Consider the following 13,561-nt stretch of genomic DNA (forward strand, 5'->3'; position numbering starts at 1 on the left):
AAACGAAAAGTAAAAAAAAAACAAAGAGAATGCCACAAAAGCAGAAATAAAACGTTCAAAGGCAAAACGAGAGAGGGGAATCAATGCAGAACAACTACATATGTACATACATCGTTTTCGTATGAGCTACAAGTAATCACCCTAAACTGCTCGTACTTTCTTAGTCTACATACCCTTAGCAATGTTCAATGTAGTATGTATGTATGTGCTTATACTCATATGTATGTATCTGAATAAGTTTTTACTTGAAAATAACGCCACAGTACTGAGTACACTATAGAGCGACTATCTTTACGTACTGTGTTTTTAGGAGGCAAAATAATAATTAAAAATATATTCAAATCGTATTTCAAGCCAAATATGTAAGTGATGAATGTAAACAGCGACGTTAAATACATATACATATATGTATATAGTATAATCTATTATCGACGATCACCTGTACGTCCATAAGTTCGGTCAACGGTGAGCGCTACAAAGGCGTGACAAACGGCTTGGACTTTGGTTTCAGCAGGACGACACGCCTCGGTACTAGTGTTATCAGCCGTCATGGATGATTAAAGACCTTCAGGTGAATATCAAGCAAGCTATTCGTGAGATACATAGAACCAGAAACGTGTACCAAGGTCTAGGGAAATAACAGTTAACAGGAAGTGGAAAGCGAAGCTATCCGATGCAGCTACATGAATAAAATTGAGTTTTATTAACTACTACTAAGGGGACAGATACCTGTAAAATTAAAAAAAAAAAATTTTTTTCATAAAATGTTAATATAATCCTTGAATATGTCAAAAAAATTTTAGAACGTATATTTAAGTATTTCTTATATTATAGATCGTCAACCGTGACGACTCTATTCCTTGCGTTCGAGCACTGGGAGAGGTATAGTTACGTTGCCGATTTTAGACGCGTTTTTGTATTGAGGTCACTGACGCCGATACTACAAAGCCCACCTATTGAGAAGCCCCGCTGCGACCTTCCTGGAAGAATTGAGTGTACATCCGCCATTTTAAATGATTAAAAAAAAAAAAAATGTATTGTATATTATTTTAATGTATAAATAAACTGTATGCCAATTTTGAAAAAAATTTATTGACTTCTTCATGCTAAATAATTTTAATGAAAATCAGGGAAATGTGGCCGTTTAAAGGTATCTGCCCCCTTAATTTGTTACGCCACATTTTTTTCTCGTTACGAAATTATAAACACACCACCAATTTTTTTATAAAAATATAGTTCATATAACGCAAACTTTCAAACTTTGTATATGATTTTTCAAAATTTTATCAAAACTTTCAACTTTTTAATTGAAAATGGCATATGCCCTGCGACTATGTTGCATATTTCATATGAGAAAAGAACAAGAAAAATTCTATCCACCCACTAATTACACATGGGATATAAGTACATTGTAGAATTGAACGATTTACATTAATTTCTTTGTAACAATTAAAATTTTAGTACAACGGTTTTAACGAACTTGTGTAAACAATCTCATCCCGTTTTGTAGAAGGTTGAAAATTTTCCACTTTTGCCTGGTTAGAGTGTAATATTTTAAGAAAAGAATACGCAACTTATGAATATGCTGAGAAAAGAACATGAAAATTTGCAAGGCTTCAGCAAATTGCATTGACATTTTTCGCTAAACCACGATTTAAAAAATTTATCCGTTTACTTTGGGTCATTGTCATGCTAATAGACCCAATGCAATGGCATTTACCTCTCCGCATGTGAGGGCATAACAGTCTCTAAAATATTTGTGTACTGATATTGCTCCATAGTTCCATTAATTTTATATACGACATATGCACACTTCTTTTGTGTTGATGAAATTATCAATTCTTCTAGAATTCATACTTTTGTTATACTTTATTATATTTTGTAAAAATGCGTTTTTGTGTAATACCTTCTTGAAAATCAGAAATGATCCTTTTCGTTAGGCCTATTCCTAACTTGTTTCTCGCTATATTACTAAAGTAATAAACCACGTTGTTATACATAAATAACACTGTGTGACAAAAAAAAAATTAAATATACTTTTATGGAGACCTAGCACAACTTGTGGCTATAGAAAAACTAAAAAAAATGGTATAGGAAAAATTTCCAATACACCCCCAAAATCTCATTTTATGGCCATAAAACCGTTTTTCAGTAGGTTCATGTGAAGAATAACTCCTAACTTCGCCAATTTCCATCCGATTTCGAATTTGCTTTTTTAGTTCGAAAGAACAAAAACAAGCCTTTTTGACAGTGTGTTGACAATTTTTCTGAAATGACAACTGACGAGACTGTAGACGGAAGTATTTGGAATTTTTTTATTTTTTCTCTATTTTTTCGACTTTGACATAATTTTTACGATATTATCCGATATTGAGGATTTTTTTTAGTACCCTACTGTTATATATTATATTAGTAAATTTAATTTTGCGTCGAATGAGCTATATTTGACTGTAATTGAATTAAAATTAATAGAGTTGTGTGGGTTTTAAGATTTTTTCTTTTTTTTTACTACGAGATTTGGTATGCGTTTCGAAGCATGAAAATGATAACAAGTGTCATTATAAACACATAATATTTATTGGAGTATTGTGCAGTGCAGCACTGTACGGTATGGTACGGTGCGGTACGGTGCAGTACTCAACGGAACAACTCATCATTCATTTTAAGTCGTCATCAACTAAATTCCACTGTTTAAATCGAGAAGCGAGCGTTTCAGATTGTCTTCCCGATAGAAGTAAATCACGAGAAAGATCCTGAAAATCTGAATTTGATAAAATGTGTCGTTCTGAAGACTTAGAACCAGACGGAAAGTACTCATCATCAGGTTTATTGTTATCAGTTTGATCATCATCAGCAATGAGTTGAACTTCCTTCAGTTCATGACCTGCAGTTGAGTCAATCATATCGTCCAAGACTACGGGGTTCTTAACAGTTGCAATATCAACATACTTTATGTGCTTTCGAGTTTTATAATGATGACCGTTTACGTCCGTTTTACAAAAATAACAATCATCTGGTTTATGATAAGGCTGATGATGCCACATCATCGGAGAATATTGAGAAATTCGACTTTTCTGGCAACGTTTTGATTTATATCTCTTGAATTTCAATGAAACAAACAATAAAACGTTGACGTTTTAATAAGGTTAAATTATAATAACAAACTTCTTTTGTTAATCAATGTACAGTGTGAACTTTGGTACACTTGGGAGCTTTTTCATAATCCTATTGAAAAAAAAATGTGCTATAATATGTCAGATATTTTCGTAAGTTCTAACCAGTTCTGTTGTATGCAGTACAGTGTACTCTTATGTATACATATACACTCCAATAAATATTACGTATCTATAATAACGCATCAAAACACGTCCTTATTCCCATTTAGCGTAAGTTATACCTACATACCAAATTAGTACAATAAAAAAAAAAAATCTTAAAACTCACACAACTCTATTAATTTTAATTCAATTACAGTAAAATATAGCGTTTTTCAATAGGTGCGCTTCAACTTTTTTCCGATAGGGAGGGCGAACGACGCAATATTTTTTATTTTTCGCTTGTCATTTGTAAACTTCATTAGTATACATTTCATCATGGAACGCTACACACTTGAGCAACGATTGCAAATCGTGCAAATTTTTTATGAAAATAATCGTTCTGTTGCTCGAAAATTATCCAGATTTTTTCCAAAAAATCATCTTTAGTGATGAAGCTCACTTTTGGCTCAATGGCTTTGTCAACAAGCAAAATATGCGTTACTGGGCAGAAAGCAATCCACACGTGATTCATGAGGCACCGTTGCATCCCGAAAAAATCACTGTTTGGTGCGGTTTACATGCCGGCGGCGTAATTGGCCCATATTTTTTCGTTGACGAGAACGATCGCCACGTTACTGTGAATGGAAATCGATACCGCGACATGATAAACGATTATTTTTGGGCGCAATTGAATGGTATGGACTTAGACGGCATGTGGTTTCAACAGGACGGGGCCACAAGCCACACAGCACCCGCTACAATTGATTTGTTGAAGAGTAAGTTCGATGAGCGCATTATTTCCAGAAATGGACCGGTCGAATGGCCGCCGCGCTCGTGTGATTTGACGCCTCTAGACTATTTACTTTGGGGTTATGTGAAGTCATGGGTCTACAGTAACAAGCCGGCGACGATTTGTGAGCTCAGAGCCAATATTGAACGGGAAATTGCTGGAATTTCGGCCGATTTATGCAAAAGAGTGGTCGAAAATTGGGTTCAACGATTGGACTTCGTAAAACGTGCACGCGGTGGTCATGCAAAAGAAATCGAATTTCATACTTAAATGTATATGTTCAAACTCGATAATAAAAAAAAAATTAGTTAAAAAAGTCAAACCGTTTGTGTTTTATTCAAAAAAAAAGTTGAAGCGCTCTTACTGAAAAACGCTTTATAGCTCATTCGACGCAAAATTAAATTTACTATAAGAGTAGGGTACTAAAAAAAATCCTCAATATCGGATAATATCGGGAAAATTATGTTAAAGTCGAAAAAATAGGGAAAAAATAAAAAAAATCCAAATACTTCCGTCTACAGTCTCGTCAGTTGTCATTTCAGAAAAATTGTCAACACACTGTCAAAAAGGCTTGTTTTTGTTCTTTCGAACTAAAAAAGCAAATTTGAAATCGGATGGAAATTGGCGAAGTTAGGTGTTATTCTTCACATGAACCTACTGAAAAACGGTTTTATGGCCATAAAATGAGATTTTGGGGGTGTATTGGAAATTTCTCCTATACCATTTTTCTTAGTTTTACTATACCTACAAGTTGAACTAGGTCTCCATAAAAGTATAATTTCACTGTCGCACAGTGTAATTATCACATAAGCTAATGAATTATATCTTGTGTGTGATTAAAAATTCTTGCCAGTGATAAAATAACTAAAAGTAACTGTAAAATATCGCTCTGGTACTGTTGCTGGAAACTATTCTCGAGGTCTGCTATTGTTTTGCCCACTTATTTTTTGAGTTCTCATAAAAACTTGAATTATTTGTTTCTTAAGGATGGAGGAATTATAGGAAAATAAATATATCTGTGACAAAAACTTTAAATTCAATTTCAAATTTCTAATAGACTCTAATCGCCTTAATTATTGCTTGTGCTATTTAACCAATATTTTGTTAGATTTGGCACTCTGTGCAGTACGACGAGTGTCATTTAATTCTTGCTGCTTATGTTTGCGTATACATACATATGTACATATATTTGTATTTTGTATTTTTGATGCACAACGAAAAGCAACCGTGATGATGCATTACCTAAGGAGAAACTACAACTAACACAATGAACAGAACAAGTAAACAGAAACGCCATCTGGGCGCTTGGATGATGCAGTGAAATGAGTTTCATCGACACCACCGCCACCACCATTAACAATTCAGAGCCAACCTGAACGTCGGACTGGCTAGAGTAGCTGTGCGACGAATATAAATGCATGTATGTATGTACACACATATCGCACATATTCTTTAAAAGTGACACAACTCAACACAACAAAATGATGCAACTCAAAACCGAGCTTTTTTATATTTTTACTATTCATACTGCACATCTCTACTAGTAACCAAAATACCTATCCAGTTACATATGTATGTCTCTCCTCATACTGCATTACATGATGCTACGTTGGAATTTTTCTATTACGTTTTCCGATAAACAAATAATTTTGAGTTGTGTCTCTTATCAATAATTTGTGCGATATGTACATACATATGTATGTATATCAGATGAAGAGCCGTGTGCTTTGCGTTGATTAAAGTGGTTTAAGGTTTATCAGCTTTGCCTACACGATTAGTTTTCTTTACATTTATACAAATACATATGTATGTATATACATCTGTATGTATGTATGTATATGATATGACAACATCTACAGTAAAGTATGTGTAAATGTTCCACCGCCATTTAAAGCTAGTATTCGAATATTTTAATAAGTTAACCTTTTAGTCTTAGCTTTTGAGCAGACTTCGTTTACGACAAGCGCTTAGCATTTGATATAATCAGAGCTACAACTCCATTTTCTTTCTTGCCTATTTATTGTTACGTCACAGCCAGAATTATTCTCACGATTGTTGCAATCTTGTAATCTGCCATTCTTTTATTTGACCATCTCCATGTAAATGAAGACTTACAAAAATTAAATACTCGTAATACTATTTGTTTTTTACTGTACTCTTATTTTCTTATATGTATGTGTATGTACATACATGAGTTCCTTCTCTTGCACGATTTTTATATGCTTTCTTGGTGACAAAGGTATGCCCACAGCGGCCGTATTTGCTCTAGTTGTTTCAAATAAAGAGTTTATTTGTTTAGTTCTAATAAAAAATCTGAAATGTTCATTTTCTTATTTTAGGAAACGAAAACCTGACCGTGCGGGTTTGCTTTTTTTTGGGCTTACTATAATCTTAAACAAAAAATTAATATGGGCCCTTAATCGGATCGCTCTCCCCCTTCTTGTTTTACCGCGAAATCTCGCCGTTTCTTATCACCTAAGACCGGAAGTCATTCTCCATGCGTACGCACGCGCTTTTTAACTCTGACCCATTTCTCCGCGTGCCTTCCGATCATCCAGTGTAGTTGAAGTAATCGTAAGCGTGATAGTTAATATTTTAAATATATTCATACCTACATACATATGTACATCATTACACATGTTTAGCACTTGATGTGGGTGTTAGGGTAGACCACATTATTTTTAAACTATTATTAGACTAACGACCAGCATTATTCCATAATATGTCAATGAGGCAACGATCTTTAACAGGCGTCTGTAGCGGAGTTCCTTGTAGATAACAACCAAAGTTATTTTTCATTATTATGATTTTTTATTACAAAGATCGATGTTTCTTTTAAACAAACACGCTAACTGCCATAAAATAAGTTGTCTATATTTAAAAATACAATATTTATCTTAATCTTATTTTCGATCTTCTCGGAATCTCATCTGCTACATTTTATTAAGGTTCGTAGCTAGGTGAATACTGCATACTTCAATTAATTCCAGTGGTAAGCATTTCATAGCATGGCGGCCCCAGAGAAGCGAGTGAGCGCTCATAAACGGGTAAATGACCTAATTGTGTACTTCAGCCACAACCACCAGCAAACAGAAAACAAAAACGAACGCATTCACTTATTATTCAGTACTCGGTGCTTAGGCTCGAGGAAACTATGGCGTTGTATTGTTGCTAAAGTCTTCGTTTAATTTTACAGTTGAATATGTCCATCGTTATTTGGTAGGCGAATGATGTTCACAAGTTAGCAAATGAGTGATTTTATGGTCTATGTGATCCGTCGCGTAGTAACAATCTGACAATTCGCATCTCTCTCTCTCCTTTTCTGACCTCATCTACTTGCGTTGAACTGCTTCTTTTAATTTGTTTAATTCATATCCAGTGTTGACGTTTTGCTTATTTTTAACCAATTCTGACTATTTTATTATTCACAAGCATTTTGGTTATTTTTTTATTATCTATACTAATATTATAAAGAGGAAAACTTTGTTTGTTTGTTTGGTTGTAATGAATAGGCTCAAAAACTACTGGACCGTTTTTAAAAATTCTTTCACCATTCGAAAGCTACATCATCCACGAGTAACATGGATTATATTTTATTTTGGAAATACGGCTCGAGATATAGGTCAAAACGTGGACCCGGGTAACCTTCGGATGTGTATGTACAATATGGGTATCAAAAAGAAGCTGTTGGTGAATGCTTTAGTCCAGAGTATTTTTCATGCCGCTCCGTGACTGGGGTCTCGAGATATAGGTCAAAACGTGGACCCGGGTAACCTTTGGTTGTGTATGTACAATATGGGTATCAAATGAAAGCTGTTGATAAGTGCTTTAATACGGGGTAATTTTCATACCTATTGATGACTAGGGTCTGGAAATATATGCCAAAACGTGGACCCGCCGTGTCTTTGCACCGAATTAAACCAAACTTAAACACATTGTTAAGGAGGTATTGAAGATGGTTTCCGTATAGTTTGGATACCTATTGGTACTTTTTCCCCCGGACCCGGAGTTTTCAGAGGGGCCCGGACTCGAGATTATACGTATTTATATGAATTAGACATAATTGGAAAGGGCCCGCATTTGCAATTTTCCCCCGGGGCCCGGATATGCTCTCTACGGCCCTGCATCTAATTATTTTCTATTTCAATTTTCAATTCGACTTCTTGGATATTCTTGTTTTATTTTCGAAATATTGACTCAATTTTAATGTTTGCATTTTCTTTCGTTCGTGCGTCGCTGTATCGCATCGGCAGTGCCGTGCGTTTGTTCAGCCATCTGTTCAGTTTCAATTCAATCCATTCGCTTGCCCATACATGCATACATACATATGTATGTATTTTTTAACGCGCTTGTATAAAGTAAAACAGGTTTGTATTTAATTCGTCTTCGCCGCCATCGACTTGCGATCGCACTTTACTCAAGTGTTGTACACAACAATGAATCTCAACTTTTAACTATACAAATTTTCGCACCATGTCGAACCCAAGCCTTAGATCTGTTTCGCATCCAGTATCTGCTTTTGCCACGCTAAAAGTGAGCTGTGTTGTGCCGTTTAAATGCGTTGTGCATTTTTGTGATTTTTATCTTATTTTGAATTTGAATTTGTGGTAATATTTAAGTTATAAGTGCAGATATTTAAGGAATGACTCATTAACATATTCGTAGGAGCCAATCGATGAAGATTTAAACGGGTTTAATGCATATACGTTTTAAGAGTGTCAATACTTTTTTCTGCCGTGGTTATGCAGGTGGGCATTTGCTCGGCAAACACGAAATGTATTTATTCTGTTTGCTATGGGGTGCTTATACTGAGTTTATCCAGAGTTGTATTCTAGTAAACTGAAATTTGTTTGAGAATTCTTTCTCTTTTCTATTGACAATACCTACTAATTGAAGTACCTATCTATACTATTTAGTAGCAAACAGCCATAAAATAGATATCGAAATTGCGCGGTAAACGAGTATGCAAAAAATTGAAGATTTTGAACAGACGGTCACAAAAATTTAATATGAAAAGTCATAACATTCATGGAAATATTATTGGAACTTCAAAACACATCGCGATATTAACTTTGAAGTCTTGTAGTTTATGACCTGACCTGCAAAATTGTTTTTGTACGGCATTTATGTTTATTTGACCGCACGGATTGTAGATCACAAGATTTGGCCATCCGAAGCAACATATATCCGGCTTACTATAAACAGAATGCAGACGTATGGCCCATGATTAAATTATAGAAGGTTAGGTAAGTAAGCAGCTTTCTCGCTCCCTCTTGACAAATCAGCTCCCTTTTTTGAATAATAAATTGCTTCTTCATAAAAAAAAAGTACATGTTTCACAAAAAAACGTTTGAATTGTAGTAAAAACTAAACTTTTGGTGCAAATTATATCATCGGCAACACTGTTTCCATTTTGACACGTTGCTTTATTCATATTTGTTGAAAACCATTTATTTAATTGGGTATTCGAGTAAGTATTATAATAAAAAGAAATTATTTTGCAAATTAATAATGTTTTTCATTATTTATATCGATCATGTCCTGATTCTAGTTATAGTCGGTCATTTGAAGCTGTCTTTCTGCTACAGGCAGCACTCGTTTGTGAAAATTCATGCATGTAAAATCTCGATCAGGCATTTTTACAAATTCTTATTAAATCTTCTCCTTCATAGGTTGTTAGAACTGCAAATACAATCCCGGTCACCTTACATATACCACAGTTAGTAAATTATGTTAGAATATTTGTAAATAAATTGTATTTAAAAGCTTTTATTTGCAGGAGTTCACTGACGCGTAAGTGCAGCGGGAGGTGTGTTGAAGAGCTAAGTGATACAACTGTAGTGCTTTTTAGAAACGAAGGCAAGAATGCGTGTGTTGCTACCATTGTCAACAATAACAATAACCCAACACTCTAGGGTAGAAACAAGGTTGAAGCAACAAAATGCAATTGCAGACAAATATTGAAAAAGCTTTGTACAACGTATCAGTAAAAACTTAACAGAAGTGAACGAATCTGTAAAAAGATGTGGAAGAAACTTTATAAAACAAATGATATAAAACGCACAACTACTAAAATCGATTGAAATCAACGTGCTTCTGTTACAGATTTTAGTTGAAGTGATGGAGGATTATTATTCTTCTTGATTGGAGATGAATAAGCCTCCGGAGGGTGTATCCTCATCCTAAAACTGCAATATGCAACTTCCAGAGGTTTATGCCCATCCCTAAAATTGCAAACTGCACCCTCCGGAGGCTTATTTTTCTTCTTGATTGGCGCGAGAACCGCTTAAGCAATTTTAGCCGAGTTTTACAAAGCGCGCCAGTCGTTTCTTTCTTATGCTAACCGGCGTCAATTGAACACACGAAGTGAAGCCAAATCTTTCTCCACCTGATCTTACCAACGCAGAGGAGGCCTTTCTTCCTCTGCTCCCATCACCTGGTACCGCATCGAGGACTTTCAGTACTCAGTGCTTGCAGCCATTCGGACGACATGATCTAGCCCACAAAACCACTGGATACTCCAAAAATCTCCCGCAGAATCTGCGAAGGCTTATTGTTTTTTAGTTTTTAAAGTTGTGCAATTTAGCGAAAAGTGAATGCTGGCAGACATCTGAAAAGATCGAATACAAGTTCCTTATGTGTCAAATAATTGTGAAGTTGCTGAAGGCGTTTTGAATGCAAATAAGTGCAGAACATTATAATTTGCATAAATTTGCTCATGCGGCATTACACTAATCGCAACCCGAAAACACTATTACTAATCTATATTTACTAATCTAGATTTACTGCAAACACAAACAGGTATGTAAATGATATGCACTCTCTTCGCACTCTCAGGAATTAATTTTGAAAATATTATATATATATATATAGAGAAAGAGAATACAGGAAATGAGTGTGCGACTGTGTAAGGGGTGCAACGCCAGGAAAAGCGGAATCGAAAAACGAACACCAAAACCACAATACAAATTATAAATATCAAAACACAAGCTACATAGGTAGCCGTTCTTTGTATGGATATAAGCGGAAATCGTAACAAAAACAGATTAGAAAACTTAAGAGAAAGAAGAGCATAAAATGGCACCAATATGAAAAATAGAGAGTATTTCTTTGGATGGTTTATGGGGATGCCATACAAATAAAAAGAAGCACAAATTAGCCTGACGCTTGAAAATTTACAAGTCGGAAAATTTTTCGCATTTTGTTAAAGGCATCTTTTGTTTAGCAAGAGAGGAAGAATATACCTTTCAAATAGTACAGAAAACAGTGTAAAAAAAGCTAAAATAAATAATTAACATATTCAGCTCCTATCGCACCAGTTCAAACCGTGGATTTATGACGAACATACATATGAATGTACGCTCACCAGCCAGCACACACATTACAGCACAATCGCTTGCTAATGTGCGTGCGTGTATTTGCGAAGCCAGTGAAACAATTCAAATTTGAAGTAAAAAACAATGCAAAGCAACGACCGCCTGACTGCCGCCGGAATGAAAGTGTTTTGCTATTTTTTCAATTAATTCTTGACAAGGTAAGCTAGGCGCATAACAACTGTTTACTGGATCGATTTCCACCACACTTTTGTTTCTTTTTGTTTATTACTGGTAAAAGATTTTTAAAATACAAATAGTCATTCTTGCATATAAATACCTTCATTCATATATATATATGCGAAGCTTTTTGATGGCATGACTTTTACCTTTTTTCGTTTGTTACTTATTTTCATTGCAATAATTTACTTATGTTTAATTATTCCACACTTCTTTTTGTTCAAGAATGAAGCAAAGGAGGAATTGCACTTCAAAGATTCACATTTGTTTTTCGCGCGCACTAGCATTATGCCGAACACATTACAACACATACACAGACTGTTTCGCATAGTTCCCATTGAACAAGCCCAATTGGTGAAAGGATTGATGAAGATACAGCAACCGATATACCAAAAACAAAAACACTTTGTACTTTGAACAAACACGGTGATATTCGCCAATAGAATACATTTAATTTATTTCTCCTTTTTCACTTCACAACATTACACTCAGCACAAAAATACACAAACATTTATCGAAGACATTTTGCTTCATACTAAATTTAGACTGCTTGCGGTGAGGTGAGTTGCCTACCCACACGTAAGTTATTAAATTAATGCAGAGAGGAATTCATGTGGCAAAGAGAGCAAAGAGCACAAGAGAAAAAGGTAATTTGGCGATGCTTTGGAAAAGAAATCAATGAACCATGTTTTAACTCTAGTTTTCCGGTAACCTAAAAACCTTTTTGTTTACACTTGATAACAATTATAGAAGTGTAAATATTTATGATTAACGAAAATGCAAAAGCAGTTGTATACTTTAGTTACCCATCGCTCAACGTGTCAACTGACACGATCAACTTAAGAATGATAGAATACACGGTTGCTCCAAGCCGAATTTGCCGTGTCGTAAAAGCCCATGAATAAACAAGCAAAAGGAAGGGCAATTACGTGTTTGTGAAGAAGACGAGCTAGCGAAAGCAATGGAAACAACCAAACACAAAACAATATACGCACAGACACATACTTTCTTGCGGGCGTCTTCCGCATAAAAACGTAAGCAAATTATATCTGGAGGCTTTATAATAATTTACGCTTTCACAATTAAACACACGGCACTTCGTTTTCATAAGTTTGATTAGTTTAAATCTCACAAATCAGACTGCTACCAAGCCATTCACGGAATTTTCACAAACATGTAATATCTCGTACTTTTGTTTGTTTTGCTCGATTGCTTTGTATTGCGAAGCGAGCTGACGTTAGACTTGTCGAAATCGCGGAAAATAAAGTAACTGTTTTTTAACGGCGCCACCTTTGATACTCAATTCGTCTTGCGATCAAATATATGGAAGTCCCAAGGCGAATTCGTAGAATGTTGCTTTCCTAGAAAAAGAACAACATTTACATGGTTTTTTTTCTATTTGGTAGTTTGATTGTCAAAATTTCAATCAGAATTTAAACAAACAGTAAGGCAACAACGAGGGCACATTCAACTTAGCAATTCGCAAGAAAACAACGAACTCACCTTGGGGAAAAGAAGGAATATATAGAGAATACAGAGAGCGCCACCTTCCGGAAAGAGCGACTTTGTTTTTGTAAAATTAGACAATTGAGTTGTGTCAGAACAGAAAATAACAAATAGAAGGCGCCACCTTCCGGAAAAAGCTACTTTGTTTTTGTCATATTAGACAATTGAGTTTTGTCAGAACAGAAAATAACAAACAACGTTGCAGAAACGAATTTTATTGACAGCAAAATAGACTACGGTATTTGGGTCGAAGGAGCCGTACGCTATGGCGGTATGTATAAAAACCAGAGAACGTAGATTCATATGAATTCATTTGAATTACGTTCTCTGTAAAAACCAAAAACTTGCTAATTTTGCCATACGGCAAGTGCGGCGAAAATGACAACTGTTTGAAGAGGAAGAATTTTGTATCCCGCAAATTTTTATGATATCAAATTAAATGCGGGAAACAAATG

At 35.0% G+C, this 13,561-nt stretch overlaps 2 protein-coding genes across 4 annotated transcripts in view; one reads left to right on the forward strand and one right to left on the reverse strand.

Annotated features, from left to right (window-relative positions):
• LOC128868345 (neurogenic protein mastermind) overlaps window positions 1-11,841 on the reverse strand; it is a 204,116-nt gene extending 192,275 nt beyond the window's left edge. Inside the window, exon 1 of one of the 3 annotated variants that reach the window (XM_054110331.1) lies at window positions 11,750-11,841. The gene's annotated coding sequence lies outside the window, so the exon portion shown is untranslated. Of the gene's footprint in view, window positions 1-11,700 lie in introns of all 3 variants that reach the window. The other 2 variants (XM_054110335.1, XM_054110333.1) reach the window with 2 other exon arrangements.
• Window positions 11,195-12,017, forward strand: LOC128868351 (uncharacterized). The gene is made up of 2 exons (XM_054110345.1): window positions 11,195-11,581; window positions 11,826-12,017. The coding sequence occupies exons 1-2, from the start codon at window positions 11,402-11,404 to the stop codon at window positions 12,015-12,017; spliced, it is 372 nt and encodes a 123-aa protein (XP_053966320.1). The 5' UTR covers window positions 11,195-11,401.
• The last annotated feature ends 1,544 nt before the right edge of the window (window positions 12,018-13,561 follow it).

The sequence above is a fragment of the Anastrepha ludens genome, chromosome 6, assembly GCF_028408465.1.
Source record: "Anastrepha ludens isolate Willacy chromosome 6, idAnaLude1.1, whole genome shotgun sequence".
Lineage (NCBI taxonomy): Eukaryota > Metazoa > Arthropoda > Insecta > Diptera > Tephritidae > Anastrepha > Anastrepha ludens.

Bases quoted from the DNA above. Each gene is read 5' to 3' on its own strand.
- LOC128868351 (XM_054110345.1), top strand. From the start codon at position 11,402: ATGTACGCTCACCAGCCAGCACACACATTACAGCACAATCGCTTGCTA. The intron at 11,582-11,825 runs GTAAGCTAGGCG...TTTTTGTTCAAG, and splicing joins TTCAATTAATTCTTGACAAG to AATGAAGCAAAGGAGGAATT.